Raw genomic sequence first — 23,412 nt, 5'->3', positions numbered from 1 at the left:
TCAACACTGTTGGTGTATTCTGGAACCCGCCCACTATAAATGGCCACTGTAATTACCATAACACCCCCACTTACCAAAATGCGCGAAAATTCTCAAAATTACCAATGTCGTTAAATTAAACTGATTCAATGACACAGATACGACCACACGACCACATATGAGCGCACTTCTATATATATATATATATAGCGCTTAAAATTAATGTTGGTTCTCCCAACATTTTTTTTATCAAATGTTGTTCTATGCACACACGCAAAATTAAACTTATTTAGGTTATAGACATATATCAGGATAAGTAAAATAGATATCTTATACTCTTATGGTCCGTTTGGTTCACCAATAGTTATGCTGTGCAACCAAATGCACCATGCGCATGCATGGTGCATACGATGCAAAACGATGTCGTTTTAACTAAAAACGCGCGTCCCACTTAAAAAAAAAATATCAGGTTCGATTCTCGGCAATAGCATTATTGTGGATATATAGTTATGAATTTATGGATATTTAACTCATTCATTGTAGATATTTACTTCATTCATTCACTGTGGATATATAGTTATGAATTTCTGGATATATAGTTATGAATTTATGGATATTTAGTTCATTCATTGTGGATATTTAGTTCATTCATTGTAGATATTTACTTCATTCATTCACTATGGATATTTAGTTCATTCATTGTGGATTTTTACTTAATTCATTCACTATGGATATATAGTTATGAATTTGTGGATATATAGTTATGAATTAATGGATATATAGTTATGAATTTATGGATATATAAAAATGCTATTGCCGGAAATCGAACATGATTTCTTCTTTAACTGGGACGCGCGTTTTTTAACCAAAACGACGTCGTTTTGCATCGAATGCACCATGCGCATGGTGCATTCGGTTGCACAGCATAATTTGAGTTGGTTCACGAAATAGGCTGGGAATGGCATAGCATTCCCAGTAATAGGCCTATTCCTTTGTTTGGTAACCATTTCTATTACCAGGAATAATATTCCTGGTAATAGCCTATTACCTCAAATAAGGTAATAGCTATTACTAGGGGCCCCCCTGGTATTAGGCTATTACTGAACGCTCAGGAATAGATTTTATAATCTATTTTTTTTTTACCCCTTTCTTTAACCTAATTTTTTAATCCTATATATAAATTTATCCTATTTCACCACCGTCGTCGCCACCACCACCACCACATTCAAATAACTTAATTCAATTTTCAAATATAAAATAGAAACATAATATTTATTAAAAAAATTATTTCACTATGACTCAATTCATATATAAATATAGAGTTAATTCCATTTTTAGTCATAGATTTATTAGGCTCTGTTTGGCAAAGTTTATTTATGAGCTTATAGCTTATTTTAAGCTACTAATAAGCTATAAGCTCTGTTTGGTAATGTTTCTAAAATAAGCTAGTAGCTTAAAATAAGAGATTATTTTGAAATGGTACTTTAGGTAGCGTTTCAAAATAAGCTAGGAGCTTCCTAACTTTATTTCCATCTTTGTCCTTATTATTTTAAAGAAATGACATCATTTACCCTTCCCAATTAAAATTTTTTTCTCTTCTCTTTTATCCGCAACTTTTATCGCAATTATTATTATTATTATTATTATTATTATTATTATTATTATTATTATTATTATTATTATTATTATTATTATCATTATCATTATCATTATCATTATTATGAGATGAAGGAAATTCGCAACACTATTGCTACTTCATTATGGGACGATCTGCGTGCGCCAAAAGAGGAAGTTGCGAGTGGTGAGCTTCATCGAAACGAAGTGGTGGGCAGTGTTTAGGGAATTGGTGGTGGTCGACGTGGGTGTGGCGGCACTCACAGTACGTTCCGATGAGTTTGTAGACATCGTAGAAAATACAGGAGAGAGAAACGAGGCTTACTGATACCAGATGAAAGTAATCAGTTTGATTGATCGATAATTCTCTGTCAATTACAATACTAGAGACCTATAGGAATAGGTTACTCTAAACACTCCTAAACAATAGGCTAGACTATGCCTACTTCACCTACAACCACTACTACAACAAGCATATAATATAACAATAATATAAACTTTATGAACAGTTCATGATTATGCTAATAATTTTATTTCAAAATGTTAATTTTTTTTGAAGACAAAATGTTAAATTTTAATATGTAAACAAACTAATTTAAATTTTATGAAGATTTCCTTTTTGTCTTTTTACATTTATCAGCTTATCAAAAAGTTAATTTTACCAAACACTTTCAAGCATTACAGCTAGCTTAACAGCTCTTCAATTTTCAGCTCCTAGCTTATAGCTTTTCAGCTTTCAGCTAGGTTTGTCAAACATAGCCTAAGTGTTAGTCAACTTTTAGTCCTTTATTTTTAAAATATCTCTTTTTAGTCATTTATTATGGCATGATATTTTTTATCTTTCGTCAACAAAATCATTTAAATTGCGTTAAATACAAAGACATTTTGATCTACTCAATTCTAAGTGTTAAGTCCTTTTCTTTTTTCTTTTTTCATTTTTCTTTTTTTAATTCTAGATTTATATGTCATTCTACTTTTAGTCTTTTTTTTTTTTCAAACATCCTCGTTGGTCCTAGAATTTTTCAAAACATCCTCATAAGTATTACATTTTTCCTCGTGAGACGGGTTTAGTCTAGTGTATTAGAGATAAATTGATTGTTGCTTATGAGGGAAAGTATAATATTTATATAGAAAAATGTAATACTTTTGAAAAAAAAATAAATCAAAATGTAATATTTAGGGTTGAAAAGGTATGACAAAAATGATATACTAATTAGTCTGTGTATAGTATGGGCTTAACCTTAAAGGTGTCTCCTACAAATTAGGGCACAGTTTAATGATAAAATTGATCTATAATGTCAACACATTTTTTTAGCTTATATTAATTTATGCATTTGTAGTATAAAACTTGTGCACCTATAGTATAAAACTTGTGCACTTCAAAGTAATTATTCTTTGCACTCATAGTATAACGTTGTGCCCTTAATTATAGTATGGAATTTATGTAATGTAGTATAGAACTTGTGTACTTTCATAAAACTTTTACACTTCAAAGTTAGAAAAAATACTAAAATACCACAATATTTTTTCTAAATTTCCCTGCATTCAGGAGAGTTGATACGGACCAGATCAAGGGCTGAGATTCGCCTTTTTTTATTTGATCATATGTGAACATGCTAACTGCACAATCATTTATTAGGGAATGCATAATCAGACATTACAAGATGCATAATATATAGTTCACACACACATACACAAGTAAACTTGTGGATTAATCTTGTGCGCTTGTTTTTATTTATTTATTTGTGTGGCTTAGATTTGATTTCCTAATATGACACATATTGGTCTTTTTTTAAGTGAGGGTAGACCAATGGTTTTTTTTTTGTGACCATATTTGTTTCCTATTTTCTTGGAACATCACGCAAATTAGAGTTGCGATTTCTTCATCATTGTCTCATTGATCGAGTGTTCGTCCATGAAAAGTGATCAATACTTTCTTTTTTAAATGCACTGCATATATTACATAAATGCACCAATACTACTACGTGAAATGGTAATTGCTAAACGAATGCATTGCGCATTCATGCAGGAGCTAGACTAGTTGTGCATTCGTGTAGTACTTACCGTGCATTACTAAGAAGTCAACATGTTCTCACGTTAATTTATATTCTCACATGGAAATAAATCAATATAACAAAAACTTGTGTGAGACCGTCTTATATCTTTGATTAATGAGGTCAAACATTTGACCCATTAATAAAAGATTTGACCCATAACATAAGTAAACCATGTCTTTTATTCAAAATAAAACTACACAAACTAAAAAGGTGCATACATATTCAGCAAGCCAAACAAGAGCATGCGCTGCAAGCGAGCTGGTGCCTGGTTGGCTTGCCATCAACATTAGGTTTTATTACATATCATATAATAATAATAATAATTTTGATCACAAAAACGAAGGAAAAAGCTAAGAGAATATTATTATTATTACAGCAGGGTTTTGATGTCACTGGCTATGCTTTGGGAATCGAAAGAAATCCCATACAGTCCTCTCCTAGCTAGCCCCGCGCAATACAACCCATTCTTGCCCTTCCAGTGCATAGGGAATTCTGGATTTGGAAGCCCATCCTCATTTAATAGATACTCATCGCCCTTCAACCCACAAAATCAATACAATTCAAATTAGTTAGTACAATAGATCAGATATACTGGTTCAAATATGAACACTGTTTCTTATGCGAGCTCATAATAGATATACTGATTCAAATGTGGACAGTGTTTCTCATGCCAGCCTACCATTAGATATGTAAAAATGGAAATAAATTAATTTTTGTAGTTATGCAACTGAAAGAAATTAAAGTATAAATATTTTTTAAAAAAATTACATCAAATAATAATAATAATGATGTTGGATATTTAAAAAAAAAAAAAAAAAAAAAAGTATTCAATAGTGATAAAGAAACCTGAAGCCATTTGTTGGTGGATCTTTTGAAGCCAGTAGCAAAAACAATAGCATCAAAGGGATGTGAGATGCCATTCCGAAATATAACATCGTAACCGTTGATGGATTCCATCGCAGGCAACACCTGTCATCATACACCATTCATCTATCATATTTAAGAGTTATTTTGTCAACTATTTCCACACATTTGCATGTGCGTTACAATTATTAGTTTACTTCCTATCTGCCTAGGTAGCTACTTATTTCAGTAGTGTATGGAGTTAGGAGGATGGGTGTGTTTGGTTCGCACATGGAGATTGGAATACGAATGGGAATGAGAATTATATATTTGGTAATAATAATAGATTTTAGTGAAAGTATTTACATGTTTGATAATAGGATGCAATTGAAATGATTACTAATATTGATGTTTGGTTGTATATGACCTTTGGAATAAATGTTTTAAAAATACAAAAACAAAAAAAGTCAATTGATCCTAATATAATGACATCCAAAACATCAATATGAACAAAAAAAATTAAAACGTAAAAATTAAATTATTAATGAGATGGAATCATGAAATGATACCCTTTTTTAATTAGAAAATGAGATTTTTAATTGAAGGGGTAATCAAATATAATTGTATTTTAAAAAGTTGTCAATCAAACATTAACTATGATTTTGATTCTCATTCCTAGTGATGTGTAACTCATGAGCCAAACACACCCTATATACTGTTACGCAATTTATTTCTGCATGCCTTGCATGCAGGGCCGGATTTTAGGTTTTTGTGGCCCTGTTCTGGTAAATAATTGAGGCCCTCCAAAATCTTAATTTTTAAAACTAAAATATGCGAGTTTCGAACCTTTGACCTTCAAGTGAAAATACGTACAATAAATACACATTGCTACTAGGGGTGTCAATGCGGGCCAACCCGCCTCATTAGGCCCGCCCCACCGCGGGCTTTTTATTTGGCGGGCTTCTGCGGGCCGCCCCACGCGGGCTTGCGGGTTTCGCGGGCTGGACCGCGGGCCATCACTTAAATTAATAAAAAAAAACATTAAATAGTATATAAACATGTTAAAATCGCTTGAAATATGACACTATTTATTGGTCGTTCTTTCGCATCCTTACGGTGTATGATACACCTCAATGCACCGGAAACTTCCATAAAATCCATAAACCTCGCCCAAATCTCCTGGATCGATACCGCGCGTTGAGCAGAACTGTAGAAGGGTGATCAAAGATAGGGTTCAACATCACACTCTATTTCTCTCTCGGCTTCAGATTTTCCCCCTACAGTTTCCGTCTGTGTATAATACATATATAAATATGTATGTTTGCTGGACTTGGAGTTTAGTAATTCATATATATGTATGAATTGATGATTTAGTTTTAGTAATTGTTTGATAGAGTTGGAGGCGGATGGAGACGGGAGAACCGAAGAACTACGTACTCTAGGAATTATTGAATTAAGAATTGGCGAAGGATTATTGAATTATTGGCCGAATTTCTCCCCTTCTGCATACTCTTAGATAGTAAGATCTACACATTGCCTAAGAATTAAGATATTATATATCTGATTTTTTTTAAAAAATAGATATTATATATATAATTTATTTATTTATTTTTAAAATATGGCCTGGCCCGCGGGCCGGGCAGCAACCCGTTAGGCCCGCATTTTCGTGAGCCTAATTTCTTGCGGCCCTAACCCGCCCCATCGTGGGGCGGGTGCGGGCTAACCCGCGAGCTTCGGCCCACTTTGACACCCTTAATTGCTACCATCTCTTCATGGAACCTTTTAAGTTTAATTGAAAACTTTTAATTTTTATTTCTAAACTAGTTAGGTAAATATTAAATATTGGGTCTCTAAAATTTGAGACTCCTCTAAAATTGGGAGCCCCGTGCGATAGCCCAGCTTGCACATCCTAAATTCCGGCCCTGCTTGCATGTCGCCTTCCATTCCCCTATGCTTTTTATCATTTCCATTACACTAGATCCTGTCTGTCTTTCCCTACAACTAATCCTATGGAATTTTAACGTAACTGTATTCCCAAGGTTCAAATCAAACCTCTAGTTAAAAAGAACAGAAGGTGCTTGGCATCAAACACAAACACAAATATATTGAGAACAAATAATAGGAAATTAATTTTTAAATTTTAATATCATATATTATTTCGTTTAATTTTATAATATAATATTTAAACATTGACGTTAATAAATGAATTAATGAGGAGAAATATATATACCTGAATCTGACCGGACTTGACCTTAGCATGGGTTCCGACGTCGAAGATGGGGTATTTTCCGTCCTTGACTTGGGCTGTAAAGGGAGGCTCTTTTGTCCTTTTCACCCCATAATATTTGGCGATGTCTCCATATACAAGCTTGCTAAGCATCAACATGACCGAGTTAACTATCCAATACGGCATGTGATACTTCGACATCGTTACCGCCAAGTATCCAATTTCTCTTGTTATAATGTGAAACTGTAATTATCTATATAATTAATCAACATACACACATATATACATATATGTATGCATTAATGCAACTTTTCAAGGTGTTAGACCGAGGCCGGAGACAGTTGGGGAGGGGGACCGTGGATGTTAAGGTTAAAAACACTTTTTTTTTTTTTTTTAATTTTCTCAATCTATGTAACCCGAGTTTTTCACGGTAGAACACATTGACTAATTTCCTTATTAAATTGTAGGCAGCTCTCAGAGTGACACAATCATGTGCTTCATACCCAAAGTCAAGAATCCATCTCTTGAGGTTTGGTTAAAGATAAATAAGTCACTTCCATTCAGTCACGCTACATAACTAGGTTACATTAGAGCCTTACTGCGCACACCTAGATTAACTCTATTCGTGTCAGTGACATTTAAAAGGTGATAAAGTACTTGGTCCTTAAATTCGAGATCTTTGGTTAAACTAGAATAATGATGTGCAAAAGTAGAAAATGATTAAGAAGTTAAAGGAATGGCATTGTGTCCAGATCAAGAAATTAAAAATTAGCAGTGTGGGAGCAACCTCTCAAAGTGAGGGGATTTCTTGTGCGCAGTGAGCACTGGTCTAGCCTCTGTGGTTCATGTTCAGTTGAGTTACCATGATTTACATCTTTCCAAATGCTCTGTCGAGTCGGGATGTGGGGCCTTAGGGTTGGGGTTCAGCCTTCTTTTTTGGATGAAGAAATTAAAAATTAAAAGAATATTGTATAGTTACCGGGCTACGGACGACGATGGAGGTTTTAGCACCGTAATTGCTGAGATCAAGAGCAATTTCCATGCCGGAATTCCCACAACCCACCACCAAAACTCTTTTGTTTCTATACTTCTCGCCGTTCTTATACTGCGTAGAGTGAATGATCTCTCCCGCGAATCTCTCAACACCCTTTACCTCAGGGATAAAAGGGATGCTTGCTTCGCCGGTGGCCACCACCAGGAACTTGCCGGAATATTCCTCCACCTCTCCGGAATCCGCCATTCTCGCCGTCACGTTCCACTTTCCAGTACCCTCATCATATCCCGCGGATTCGACCGCCCTTTTGCACCGAGGGATGATGTTGAAATTGGAGACGTACTGGTCCAAGTAGTTTATGAACTGTTCTCTGGGAACATAGGTCGGAGCAGTCGCCGGAAAATGGAAGTGGGGAAGCTCACAGAAGTGCTTAGCGAGGTGAAGATGGAGGCGGTCGTATGCGTATTTCTTCCACATGGAAGCGTAGCAGTCTTCTTTCTCGAGGAGAATGTTTGGGATGGAGAGGCGGTTTAGACATGCAGAGGTGGCGAGGCCCGCCGGACCGGCGCCGACGATGATCACCGCCGCTTCTTCTTTGGTTGACATATTTTCTGTGTGTTTATTTTGGAAGTGAAAACAAAGAGAATAGGTATTAGGTGTGAGTGCTTGAGTAAATTAAAGCGAGATCTAAGGGTTATTGTATACTACAAATGTACAATGCATGGTACCGCTATAAGTATTGCTAGAGACTCATCTAGACAAAATTAGAAGTATTAAACATGGTCCAATATATTCAAGGACTATGCTAATAATCTAGAAGTAGACTTTAATTTGGGAGTCATCATTACATGCCCACCATTATATCCTAAATTGTTCCCAAGGACTTCCCACACTCCGACTCGACAGAATATTTGGAAGGATGTAATGGATTCAATGACTCAACAGACAAGGCAAAATTAAATGCGAGTGTACATAAAGAATCTGCCAACTTTGGACATATTCTCACACTGTCGCTGTTGAAGTTCGAACATTAATCTATTCTCCCAAATACTCTAATAACACCCCCAAATCTATATTAGAGATAAAGGCAACAAAAGCTGGAAATACTAAATAAAGTTCAAAAGCTTGAGATAAGTAAATGCGGAAGCAAAATCAATCTATAAGGGGTGTTATGCCACACTTAGGCCATACTACTTAAATGCTAAGACAAAAGTCTAAAACATCAAATCACAAATAGCATAATCCAAAAGCTAACATAAACTGAATCATTACAACCCACAAATGTCTACGTAAAGCCTCACAGGCCACCAGTCTAAAAGGAGAACATTAAAACAACTAAAAAGAGGAATAGAGCTACTATCATATATACTATCGCGCTCACGAGACTGGATTCTACTCCATACGTGAAAACAATTTTAAAATATTAGCGAAAGATGTTAAGTAAATTTCACTCCAACAGGTAAAACTACATAAATATACATTTGATAGCCAAAATAAGTTTTGAGACTTTAATACATATATAATGTCTAGCCAGCTCTACAAGAAGGATTCAAAACACTCACACTCAATCAATGGCATGTATATCAATTAGCAAGGTTCTTAATATTAGTTCCAACCGTACCATCAGTCCATCCAAAACACCAGTCCAACCACAACACAAAAATAGAGTCGAAATTCACTACACCTATCCAACGGAACCGAAGCTCATATCCACCAATACAAGGAGACGAAGCTCAATTCCGCCAATTCAAGTAACCAAAACAAAGCATACATATATAGATATGGTCCCAAAGGATAAATACTACATGGAATAGGTCAAGGGTAATGGTTCAAACACAAATCAAGATAAAGATATTCAAGAATAAGGGAAATGGACTTGGGTTTCATATAATATAATATATTTATATATAACATTAGGTGGGTTAGGAGTTTTAAGTTTTTAATAATCATTTATAAAATAAGTGCAAGCCCACCATAGTCTTGAACAATAGTTATGTTGTGCAACCGAATGTACCATGCGCATGGTGCATACGGTTCAAAACGACGTCGTTTTGATTAAAAACGCGCGTCTCACTTAAAAAAAAAAAATCAGGTTCGACTCTCAGCAATAGCATTATTGTGGATATATAATTATGAAATTGTGGATATATAGTTATGAAATTGTGGTTATATAGTTATGAATTTATGGATATTTAGTTCATTCATTGTGGATATTTAGTTCAATCATATATTGTGGATATTTAGTTCATTCATTGTGGATTTTTACTTCATTCATTCATTCATTGTGGATTTTTACTTCATTCATTCATTCATTGTGGATTTTTACTTCATTCATTCACTGTGGATATATAGTTATGAAATTGTGGATATATAGTTATGAAATTGTGGATATTTAGTTCATTCATTGTGGATATTTAGTTCAATCATATATTGTGGATATTTAGTTCATTCATTCATTCATTGTGGATTTTTACTTCATTCATTCATTCATTGTGGATTTTTACTTCATTCATTCATTCATTGTGGATTTTTACTTCATTCATTCACTGTGGATATATAGTTATGAAATTGTGAATATATAGTTATGAAATTGTGGTTATATAGTTATGAATTTCTGGATATATAAAAATGTTATTGCCGGGAATCGAACCTGATTTCTTCTTTAAGTGTGACGCGCGTTTTTTTAACCAAAACGGCGCCGTTTTGCAACCATATGCACCTTGCAAGGTGCATTCGGTTGCACAGCATAATTTGCGAGTCTTGAAATCAAAACTCTTTGAAAATATAAATATGGGCTAGTATATATATATATATATATATATATATATATATATATATATATAGACTTTAATAGTTGGGCTCCTGTATTAAAATATCTTAGTAAATATTCTCGGCTTGAAGTTGGGCTTAGAATACCCTACATATGCAATCGTTATATCCTATACCATGGCGCACATAGTACTGTGCGCCGCGCGCCTCCCAAAACGACATCGTTTTGAGGTAGTGTTGGGAGGCGCGGTAGGAAGTTGCTGAGATTATGTGTATTTGTTCACAACGTTATGTGTATTTATTCACAACGTTATGTGTATTGGTTCATACAGTTATGTGTATTTTTTATACAATTATGTACATTCTTTTTATACAATTATGTACATCCGAATTAGAAAATTTGTATGTATTATGTTAAGAGTTGATGTGTATTATGTTAAAAGTTTATGTTTATTATGTATTATGTTAGATTATGTGTATTATCTTTTAAAAAGAGTATGTATATTTTGTTATATAATTATGTACATTCATGTATAACATTATGTGTATTCTAGTATAACATTATGTACATTCTTGAACAGCGGGTTTTTTTTAAAGAAAAAACTACTGCCATTCACTGGGGCGGGAAATTTAAAAAAAAAATAAAATTAAAACGACGTCGTTTTGCATCTGGGCGCATAGTGCAACGCGCGCCGTGGTGTAGGATATAAATTGCCCTACATATGTGTTAGGGATTATTTCAATTAGAAAGTTGGGGCTTAAATAAAATAAATACGGTAGGTAATTTCAGCAATCGTTATGCGTTGGACCCGTGTCCAGCATGTTTGCTGGACACGGGTAACAGTGCCGTTAGGCACTGTTATCTCTTTTTTTTTTTTTTTTTTTTTTTTTTTTTTAAATTTCAGACCGCTTTGTTATAGAAGTATATGTTCATAATTTTATTACTATATGTTAATAACTGTACATTCATAACTCCATAATTGTACGTTCATAACTCTATAACTGTACATTCATAGCTCCATAACTGTACATTCATAACTTCATAACTGTACATTCATAACTCCATAATTGTACATTCATAATTTTCGAAGCTCTATGTTTCACAATTTTAGAACTCTATGTTCATAATTTTATCACTATATGTTCATAATTGTAAGTTCATAATGTTAGAGCTCTTTGTTCATAATTCGATCAATAACTGTACATTCATAATTCCATAACTGTAGATTCATAATCTCATAACTGTAGATTCATAACTCCATAACTGTAGATTCATAACTCTATAACTGTACATTCATAATCTTCGAAGCTCTATATTCACAATTTTAAAGCTCCATGGTCATAATTTTATCACTATATATGTTCATAATTGTAAGTTCATAATGTTAGAGCTCTGTGTTCATAATTTCATAATTTCATAATTGCATAACTGTACATTCATAACGGCATAACTGTACATTCATAATCCAAAAAAAAAAAAAAAAATAACGCCGTTAACGGCAAAACGTGCGCGATTTTTTTTTTTATAAACTAAATGACGCGTTTTTTTTTAAAAACAACGTCGTTTTGGGCCCGTGTCCACAATTCATTGTGGACACGGGTCCAGGGCATAATTTGCCTAATTTCAGAAATAAAATATTACGAGGTGTTACAATTGTCTACTGAATTAATGAACCCGTGTTAGCAATATGCAAATTATATTATGCACTGCGGTGCATAATTGATTATGCACCGCGCGTCTTTTTTTTTTAAATGAAAATAAACAGTGTTTGTTTCCGCCGTTTCGCACTCTTTTGTAAAAAGTAACTCTGTTATTCAGTGTCATTTTGTATACACTGCAGTTTCAGTTCAACACAACTACAGTTTCATTTCGATATAACTATAGTTTCATTCGATATTTATAGACTCAAATATGTGAAAATGTTATTTAATTTTATTTTATATACACTATAGTTTCATTAAAACAGAACTACATGATCATTTTGATATAAGTACAGCTTCATTGTACTATATACACTCAAATATGTGAAATGTTATTCAGTTTCATTTTATATACACTGCAGTTTCATTTCACTATAACTACAGTATCATTTTGATATAACTGCAGTGTCGGTTTAGATATACTATAGTGTCAGTTGGTGTTTAATACACCAAACAAGCGGACTCCGTTAACTCTAACGGTGGACCGTTTCTTTACTTAAAGAAACGGCGCCGTTTTTTACCGCGGTGCACATGAACCGCGGTCTATAATATAACGACTGTTAGCAATAGAACAGATGATTTAATAGTGGTAGATAAAGAAACCTTCTTCCCCCAAATAAAGAAACCTGAAGCCATTTGTTGGTAGATCTTTTGAAGCCAGTAGCAAAAACAATAGCATCAAATGGATGTGAGATGCCATTCAGAAATGTCACATTGTAGCCGTTGATGCATTCAATCGCAGGCAATACCTGTCATTATGACAATGAAAAAAATTTGTTTGAGACCGTCTCATTGTGAGTCGATCTAGTCAGATCAGATCGGATTAAGATCAAAATATAATACTTATACGTACAATTGTCATATTTATATGTTCAAATGATATAATAATCAGAAATAAAATGTTTGCTACTTATAAAGGGGTGAATTCCATTTTTGGTCCTATTGTTATAGGGGTCATTCCAATTTTAGTCCACCATAATTATTTTTGTCACATTACGTCCACTATTATTAAAAGTTTTTCAATTTTAGTCCACGAAAAATCTTAAAGTGGACTAAAATTGGAACACTTTTAATAATAGTGGATGCAATGTGGCAAAAATAATTATGGTGGACTAAAACTGGAAAAACCCCTATAACAATAGGACCAAAAATGGAATTCACTCTTATAAAGGTAAATGTAATACTTTTACATTTCAATTTAAAAGTATTATATTTTTCGTTATAAAGGACACTTGCCAACATTACTTATTATGAAAAATATAATACTTTTAATTACATGCATCAAAATGCAAAAGTATTACATTTCTCCTTAAGTAACAGAAATTTTATTCCTGATTAGTATTACATTTGAGCATATAAGTATGACATTTGCATGATGATTCGGCCCAACCCGACTCGTCTCACGAATAAGGATTCGTGAGACGTTTAAGTGTGAATCCTTGCAAATTATTATGTAGAGCATCCACACTAAAGGTTAATAATAGGTTAATGTCAGATGAATAAACTTGAGTGTGGATATTAAAAGATGTGGGGTGGGGTTATTTGAGGGAAGAATCCTCTTGCAAATGCAAAAATAATGTCAGATATTAAAAAAAATAAAAATGAAACACAGGTGCGTGCTTGGCGCGCACCTTGCGCCCCACCGCGGGCTGGCGGCCACTCTGACATTAACTCCTTTTTATATATGTACTAGTTTTTTACGCGCATTGCGCGATTGGGATAATGCCCAATGTTTTTTTTTTTAAATAAGTAAGATTATATATATTGAAATTGTTCATGCATAGATAATTGAAGGTTGAATTTGCGTATTTAAGCATTGTAGGAAGTTGTAAATCACGGTGACTCAATGGTTCAGCAGACAGGACCAAATGCCAGTGTGAACAAGGAATCTGCCCACTTTGGACATAATTCCCGCACTGCCGCCGCCGAGGTTCAAACCTTGGTCTCTTCTCCCAAATACTGCCCACTAAACCATTGAGCTAAGCCCGTGCGGGTTAAATAGGTAATTCTAAGTTTACAAATGCAAGATAATATAGTCAAGATTGATTATAATTGTCAATAAAATAATTGTATAGGTATGGTTGAAACCAAATACGGGACATAAGGGAGAACAAATAAAAATTAGGGCATAAAATATTAAATATATATTTCTATTGTTTGAGGAGATTTCGACATTAGGATTTGTGGTTAAGTTCTATTAAGACTTTAATATTAGAATTAGATTAATGGTGTAATTATAATTCTATATTAGACGTTAATATTATAATTAGACTAACGGCGAATTAACGGTATTTAACGAAAAAGTTAAATGGATAAACATATAATTAAGGATAAATTAGAAATTTTTTTTTAAAAAATTAAAACCTGAACAATTTGAACCATTCATTTGATTTAATAATTTGGCGGTCATTTTTTCTACCCAATGTTAATAATTAAATAAATTCGTTGGTCAAATCCGTTAATATAATCCGCGCGCTATCTGCTGATTGTCAAACAAGGACATTGCAAGGTAGTTCTCACTTCAATTTGTTGTGTGATTTGAATACTCTCTTTGTCACAAAATCTCTCAAGTAGTTAATATGGTTGGCTTTATTAATTATATTTTTTTTTTAATTTTTTCATGGTATTAATAAAATACTTGGTAAATAAATATATAGCATTATTTTGTATTATAACTTTGATATTTAATTAGAAAAATAGTGCAAAAAAAAGATAATAGACAATGTAGTGAATATAATCAATTGATGAATTTGAATGTAAAAATTTTTACATTTGAGAAAAATAAAGACAATATAACTAATGAAAATATTTCTCTTAATTAATTTATTGATAATGAATAATTTTTTTTCACTGAATTAAGACATTGTAAGGACAATGTAGCGAATATAATCAATTAATAAATTTGAATATAAAGAATTTTTATATTGTAGAAAAATAAAGACAATATAACTAATACAATTATTTCTCTTATTTAATTTATTGATAATGAATAATTTATTTTTGAATAAAGACATTGTGGACACATAATTCTAAATTAAAGAAATGCATATCTATAATTTTTTGTTGTAGCTACTAAATTATTATTTATATAATTTAATAAGAGTAAAATAGAGTACTAATTATGCCAACTTTGATTGGGATGAGGTTCGAACCTAAGACCTTTTTTTTATTGAAATCAATGAGTAAGTTAACGGTGAACTAACGACAATTCTTAAAATTTTAACGGAATTAGTAACGGTGTGTGGGTATTTTAGGAAATTTTAGTGTAAAATTTAAATCTTATCAATCTTTTAATCAATCTGAGTCATTCATTTGATTAAAATCTGTGACCGCCATTTTTTCTACCCATTATAGGCCTAACTCTCTTGGGCTCTTATTAGTATATATATATATATATATATATATATATATATATATATATATATATAGTAGATATATTTTTTTTTTGTTTAAAAAGTCAGATTTCTTTTATTTTTTACTTTTTCTTTTTCCCCACATTTTTCTCTCTTTCCTAATCACTCTTACATTCTCCCCCTAATATCTCATAATGTTGCTCTTAGGATTTTTGACTTTTTTTATTTATGCAAAAACTCTTATATCTCATGAATCCCCATTAATGAGAGAAATCGATCGAGTTTTTCGTAAGCATTATATTTTTTCTCATAAGTAAGTCTTCAATCATATCCCTAAATATTACTACGTATATTTTAATTGAAAAATATTATAATTTTTCTCAAAAGTATCACATTTTTCATAATATGTATTACACTTTTTCATACAAGTAATAATCAATTTATCGATGATTAATAATACACTTTTCTGACCTCATAAGTATTACGTGTTTCCTCATAAGTAATAATCAATTAATATATCCTTGATTAGTATATCATTTTTGTCATAACTCCTCAACCCCTAAATATTATATTTTAATTAAAAGTATTACATTTTTATTCAAAAGTATCACACTTTTTTATATAAATATTATACTTTCTCTCATAAGTGATAATCAATTTATCCCTAATTAGTATTACACTTTCCATCATAAGAATATTACATTTAATTTCTATCTAGACTCAAACTGTCTCACGAAAAAGAATTTGTGAGACGGACTTAGAAGAGAGTCACTCTTTTATTTAATATATAATTAACTTGCCTGTCTTTATATAATTGCTCCTTGTGTATTGGTTTTAGCTAAGCAGTTAACTTGTAATTGCTCCTTGTGTATAAATAACTCTTCTTGGCAACATGAGAAGGTTGCTAAGAGGTGAGAGGGTGAATTCTTGTTTTTACTTGCTTAAGTTCCTTACAATACAAAAGGTTGACTTTGACGGTAAATTCGTGTATGTTTGTACGTCTGTTACATTTGTCCCATAATTTCTCCAAACACTTAGCCTAGAAAAGTGAGTTTAATTTGTGAGGTTGACTGCTTAGCTAGAATTCTGGACTAATTTGTGAGGTTGACTGCCTAGCTAGAATTCTGGACAGGATGTGTGGTTAACAATTCTGGACAGGATGTATGGTTAACAATGAGTACATCAGAGCATAGACTTGACGGTTTGATGATAAAACTGATCTATAATATGACTGACGGGTAGATTTGAACCAATAAACTGATAGAAAAAGACCTGAAATATCTCGTGATTTACACTAAAAAAAAAAAAAAAAACAAAAAAGTTACCACCACATTTTTTAAAGCTTATATTACTTCATGCACTTTTTTTTTTTTTTTTTTTTGAGAAAATAGTACTTCATGCACTTGTAGTATAAAACTTGTGCACTTCAAAGTTATTATTCTTTGCATGCAGTTGTAGTATAACGTTGTGTCCTTGTAATATGAAATTTATGTAATATTGTATAGAACTTATATGCTTGTTCTATAAAACTTGTGCACTTCAAAGTTAGAAAAAATTACTAAAATATCACAACAATTTTTTTTTTTTTTTTTATAAATTTTCCTCCATTAAGGAGCGTTGAACTGGATCAAGTCAATGGCTGAGATTCCATCCCTTTTTTTTTTTTTTTTTACCTCTGCAACTCTTTTTATTTGATCCCATGCATGCAAACATGCTAACTGCACAATTAGTTATCAGGAATGCATAATCAGACATTACAAGATGCATAATGATAGTTCACAAACACACACACACACATAAACTTGTGGACTAATCTTATGCATTTTTTTTTTTCTTTTTCTTTTGCAACCCATTGTTATGCGTTGTGCATTGTAGGCTGGTGAATTGTGCATTAGTGCACTTAGTGCGGTGCATCGTAGAATTATTGATAAATATGTGATTTTAGAAGGAGGGGTGCACCGTAGGCTGTCGCTGGCTGCGCTATGCATTGGGGTACGGTGCTAGGTGGTCCTTCATAGGACTGTGAGTTTTGCATTGGTTAGGTATTAGTCCATCACTATTGTAGTTGTGGCGCATTCTAGTGCTAGTTGTGTATTATATTGTTGTTACAATGTTTTTGTCGTGAAGTTTTATTTTTTGACTTCTAGACGTGGTGTTAATATTAGTAATTAAAAATAGTTGTTTGTTTCAATCAATATTGTTATAAAAGAAACATGTTTGGAAGACTAATATGGCCGTTGCTTGAAAGACTAATATGCATTTGCGCAAATATTCTTACTATTTTATCCTCTTAATTTTCTTAATCTAAGTAGATTTGTTGGTTGTGCATCCTTTATTTTTAACGATCTAGATTACCACACGTTCTCACCTGGGAGGATATTCTTATGAGCACGCGCGCGCACACACACAAAAAAAAAAAAAAATATATATATATATATATATATATATATATATATATATATATATATATATATATAGAGAGAGAGAGAGAGAGAGAGAGAGAGAGTTAGGATCATATGAGAACATACATGTGTTTAGGTGAGAACATGAGAACACTTCATGTGCATTCATATAATATTTTTAATGGTCTAGATTAGATTAAGTGTGTGCGAACGCGCATTAAATGTGTGCAAACGCGATTTAATGTGTTTGCACACATTTAATGCGCGTTCGCACATACTTAATCTAATCTAGACCATTAAAAAATATTATATGGATGCACATGATGTGTTCTCACGTTCTTACCTAAACACATGTTCTCACTGGAACCCTACCCTACCATATATATATATATATATATATATATATATATATATATATATATATATATATATATATATATATTGAGTACTACTGACTCTATTATAATATAATGTAGTATCTATCTATACATACTTTATCAACATATTAAAAAACAAAGAGTCAATGCTTCCGCGCACGCGCGCGTACACATGTATGCAGAGGCGGACCTACAGTGGGGGCAGTGGGGTCAGCTGCCCCCACTCACCCCACCCCCACCCCTTATATAACCTTTGTATGTATATGTGTATATATAGTACAAGTTTTAGTATTAGTATTATAAAATAGAGAAATTTTAACAAAGTGTAGCCTGGCCTAGTTGGATGAGCGCGTGGGTGGACAAAATGCAGGCCTGGGTTCGATTCTCCTCTATCTGTTGTCAGCATTTCTTTTTCTTATTATTCCACTATTAACACTACCTTTTCACATTTTCACTATTATTAATAGTACATATTGCTTCAACACAATAATATAATCTTCATTTATATATTAATGATGAGATGTGTAATTTATAATGAATCTTTTATTCAAATTATTTTATCAAATTGATTCTGTTCATATTTTGTTATGAATATTTTTCTTTTCTTATTATTCCACTATTAACACTACCTTTTCACATTTTCACTATTATTAATAGTACATATTGTTTCAACACAATAATATAATCTTCATTTATATATTAATAATGAGATGAGATGTTTACCCAAAAAAAAAAATGAGATGTCTAAGTTATAATGGATCTTTTATTCAAATTATTTTATCAAATTGATTATATTCATATTTTGTTATGAATATTTTTATAATGTTTTGATGTGTCATTATTTATGGATATACTTTTTAAGTGTTTCATTTCTTTTTTCTAATTATCAATTTTGCTAATATTTTGCCCCTGCTGCAAAAAATTCCTGGGTCCGCCACTGCATGTATGTATGTTTTCTTTCATATCATATCATAACATAAGTAAACCATTTCTTTTATTCAAAATAAAATTATACAAACTAAAGGTGCATGCATATTTAGCAAGCCAAACAAGAGCATGCGCTGCAAGCGAGCTGGTTGGCTTACCATCAACATAACATACATTAGGTTTTATTACATATCATATAATAATAATTTTGATCACAAAAACGAAGGAAAAAGCTAAGAGAATATTATCATTATCATTATTATTATTATAACAGGGTTTTGATGTCATTGGCTATGCTTTGGGAATCGAAAGAAATCCCATACAGTCCTCTCCTAGCCAGTCCCGCACAATACAACCCATTCTTGCCCTTCCAGTGCATAGGGAATTCTGGATTTGGAAGCCCATCCTCATTTAACAGATACTCATCGCCCTCCACCCCACAAAATCAATACAATTCAAATTAGTTAGCAGAATAGATATATATATGTGTTGGACATTATATTATATATGTGAAAAATGAAACTAAAAAAGAGAACTCATTCAACAACATAACGTATATTGTCAAATGAAACTGTAGTATAATTAAAATGATATTTTGGCATTGCTATAATGAAACTAGTGTAGGTGGAAAATGATACTAAAAAAACAGAGTAATATTATTAAATGAAACTAAAGTGTAATTAGAATGATACTTACTTCATGGACCACACTACTATATGGACCATGGTCCACAATAAAATTTGCCAGTTGTTCAACACTTGAAATTAGCAACTCAGTGCCACAATAATGTTCAAATAGAGAGTGATGAGAAACAAGGGAATTAATTTGTATGAAAATAATGAAAGTGTATTTATTTGTCTAAGCTGGAAAGCTTAATTAAGAGCTGATTGTGAATCTGACTAGAAATGGGTAAAAACGAATTATTATATTTCACTTAAATTATAAGTTTCTAATACGTTATTAATTCTACTAAATTAATTTTTTTTAGTTATGCTACTGAAATAAATTAAAGTATAAATATTAAAAAAAATTACATCAAATAATAAAAATAATAATAATAATAATAATGTTGGATATTTAAAAAAAAAAATTCAATAGTGATAAAAAAAATTAAAAAAAAACAAACAAACAAAAAAAAAAACCTGAAGCCATTTGTTGGTGGATCTTTTGAAGCCAGTAGCAAAAACAATAGCATCAAATGGATGTGAGATGCCATTCAGAAATGTAACATCGTAACCGTTGATGGATTCCATCGCAGGCAACACCTGTCATCATACACGGTTCATCTGTTATCATATTTTTCTTAGTACTATGGAGTATCAATTCTATTAGCAGGTAGTATCTGTTCAATATATATACTTTCCCTAACTATTGTAATCTAAAGAGTCAATAAATCACCACCGAGAGTTCGATCCACCTTCTTTCAAGAAAAGTTACTGAAATGTCACCTGAGCACAAGTGTTTTGTATCTTTTTATCATATTTAATTGAAGTTATTTTGTCAACTAGTTCCACACATTTGCGTGTGCGTTACAATAATTATTAATAGTTACTTCCTATCTGCCTACTTATTTCTGTACTGTATGGAGTATATACTGTTACAATTTATTTCTGCATGCATTAATATTGCATGTCGCCTTCCCCTATGCTTTAATTATCATTTCCATTACACTACAAAAGATCCTGCCTGTCTTTCACTTTTTTTTTTTTTTTTTTTTGTGGCTTCTAATCAAACACACATATATTTTTTTTGAGTATTATTTACTCTATTCAAGTGTAGTATCTGTTCAGTATACTTTCTCTATCAGTTGTAGCTCAATTATAGCCCAAAGAGTTACACGCCACTACCAGAATTCGATGCTATGACATTCCCTCAAAAAGAGTCCCAGATGTGCCAATTGAACGCAAGCAAAGTGCTTGGTATCAAACACAAACACAATATATTGAGAACAAATAATAGCAAATTAACTGTCATTTTTAAATTTTAATATCATATATTATTTCCTTTCATTGATGTTAATAAATGAATTAATGAGGAGAAATATATATACCTGAATCTGACCGGACTTGACCTTAGCATGGGTTCCGACGTCGAAGATGGGGTATCTTCCGTCCTTGACTTTCGCTGTAAAGGGACCCTCTTTTGGCCTTTTTACCCCATAATATTTGGTTGTGTCTCCATATACAAGCTTGCTAAGCATCAATAGGACCGAATCAACTATCCAATACGGCATGTGATACTTCAGCATTGTTAGCCCCAAGTATCCCATTTCTCTTGTTATTATGTGAAACTGTATATATATAATTATAATTAATCAACATACATACATACATATATGTATGCATTATATTAATGCAACTTTTCAAGCGGTTACCTAGAGGACGGGGACAGTTGGGGAGGGGAACCGTGGATGTTAAGGTTAAAAACATTTTTTATTTTTTATTTTTAGTTTTCTCAATCTGTGTGACGCCAGTTTCCACAGTCGGACATAGTGACTAATGTTCTTGTTAAATTGTATGCATCTATAAGGATAAGACAATGAGCCTGAAAATTTAAGAGTGTTTTATACCCAAAGCCCAGAATCGATCTTTTGAGGTTTGGTTAAGGATGAATGAGTCAATCAGTTCCACTCAATCACACCCCCTAGCTAGGTTACACTAGAGCCCTATTACACATACCCAGATTAACTCTGTTCGTGTCAGTAAGACTTAAAAGGTGACAAAGCACTTAGTAAAATTCAGATCAAGGAATGGCATTATGTGAACTTGTTTCCTTATGGGGTACTCAATGTCAGATCAAGAAATTAAAAATTAAATAAATATTGTATATATAGTTACCGGGCTACGGACGACGATGGAGGTTTTAGCACCGTAATTGCTTAGATCAAGAGCAATTTCCATGCCGGAATTCCCACAACCCACCACCAACACTCTTTTGTTTCTATACTTCTCGCCGTTCTTATACTGCGTAGAGTGAATGATCTCTCCCGCGAATCTCTCAAGACCCATTACCTCAGGGATAAAAGGGATACTTGCTTCGCCGGTGGCCACCACCAGGAACTTACCGGAATATTCCTCCACAACGCCGGAATCCGCCATTCTCGCCGTCACGTTCCATTTTCCGGTACCCTTATCATATTTTGCCGATTCCACCGCCCTTTTGCAGCGAGGGGCGATGTTGAACCGGGAGACGTACTGGTCCAAGTAGTTTATAAACTGTTTTCTGGGAACATAGGTCGGAGCAGTCGCCGGAAAATGGAAGTTGGGAAGCTCACAGAAGTGCTTAGCGAGGTGAAGATGGAGGCGGTCGTATGCGTATTTCTTCCACATCGAAGCGTAGCAGTCATCTTTCTCGAGGAGAATGTTCGGGATGGAGAGGCGGTTTAGACATGCAGAGGTGGCGAGGCCCGCCGGACCGGCGCCGACAATGATCACCGCCGCTTCTTCTTTGGCTGACATTTTCTGTGGGTTTATTTTGGATGTGAGAAGAGAATAGTTAAGCGAGATCCAATGTAAGGGTTATTATATAGTACAAATGTACAATGGTCCCGCTAGATCGATCTGAAGAACGTATATCCATACCACTTGTCAAAATCTATTCACCATTTTAACTACAAACAATTTCTAATTTTTTAAAACTAAATAAATAACACAAATTAGAAAAATAATAGTTTTTCACTCAAAGTAACACACGAATTCTAAAAATATTATTTACCTTTTGCATATTCTTAAAAAAAAAAAAATACATAACTCATTTATGATTACCATTATCATTATATATATATATATATATATATATATATATATATATATATATATATATATATATATATATATATATAGAGAGAGAGAGAGAGAATTTCAGCAATGGTTCTCCGACTATATTGATTTTTCAAAATTACTCCTCGATTTTTAATTTGGACAATTTAGATCCCTTGACTTTTGAATTCTTTCCAATATTGGTCCTTCCGTCATATGAAAGTTAAGTGGACGTCAAATGAAGGGGTAAAGTAGTCCATTCACCTAGCTACTTAGTGTATAATTACTCGTATTTCTCCTTTGTATACACGATATATACGAAGTTAATCATTGGAAAGAATTCGAAAGTCAAATGACCTAAATTGTCTAAATTAAGAGTCGGGGACTAATTGTGGAAAATCAATATAGTCA

General features: G+C 32.7%; 2 protein-coding genes and 1 long non-coding RNA gene across 3 annotated transcripts; 1 reads left to right on the top strand and 2 right to left on the bottom strand.

Annotated features, from left to right (window-relative positions):
• Positions 1-3,187: 3,187 nt before the first annotated feature.
• On the top strand, positions 3,188-13,608 carry LOC109182565. Its single transcript, XR_002054384.1, has 3 exons — positions 3,188-3,200; positions 6,565-6,567; positions 13,524-13,608. It is a non-coding gene; the product is annotated as an uncharacterized LOC109182565 (long non-coding RNA).
• On the bottom strand, positions 3,805-8,355 carry LOC109182564 (probable indole-3-pyruvate monooxygenase YUCCA10). The gene is made up of 4 exons (XM_019332717.1): positions 7,700-8,355; positions 6,724-6,963; positions 4,497-4,619; positions 3,805-4,185 (listed from the first exon to the last, which is right to left on the bottom strand). Exons 1-4 carry the CDS (start codon positions 8,318-8,320, stop codon positions 4,021-4,023), a joined length of 1,149 nt encoding a protein of 382 aa, XP_019188262.1. The 5' UTR covers positions 8,321-8,355; the 3' UTR covers positions 3,805-4,020.
• A 5,672-nt stretch (positions 13,609-19,280) lies between the features above and the next one.
• Positions 19,281-22,722, bottom strand: LOC109182563 (probable indole-3-pyruvate monooxygenase YUCCA10). Its single transcript, XM_019332716.1, has 4 exons — positions 22,081-22,722; positions 21,294-21,533; positions 20,386-20,508; positions 19,281-19,673 (listed from the first exon to the last, which is right to left on the bottom strand). The coding sequence occupies exons 1-4, from the start codon at positions 22,699-22,701 to the stop codon at positions 19,509-19,511; spliced, it is 1,149 nt and encodes a 382-aa protein (XP_019188261.1). The 5' UTR covers positions 22,702-22,722; the 3' UTR covers positions 19,281-19,508.
• Positions 22,723-23,412: the final 690 nt, after the last annotated feature.

Source organism: Ipomoea nil, unplaced genomic scaffold (assembly GCF_001879475.1).
Source record: "Ipomoea nil cultivar Tokyo-kokei standard unplaced genomic scaffold, Asagao_1.1 scaffold1074, whole genome shotgun sequence".
NCBI lineage: Eukaryota > Viridiplantae > Streptophyta > Magnoliopsida > Solanales > Convolvulaceae > Ipomoea > Ipomoea nil.
The sequence above is the reverse complement of the archived record's forward strand: the minus strand, read 5'-3'. Positions and strand labels throughout refer to the sequence as shown.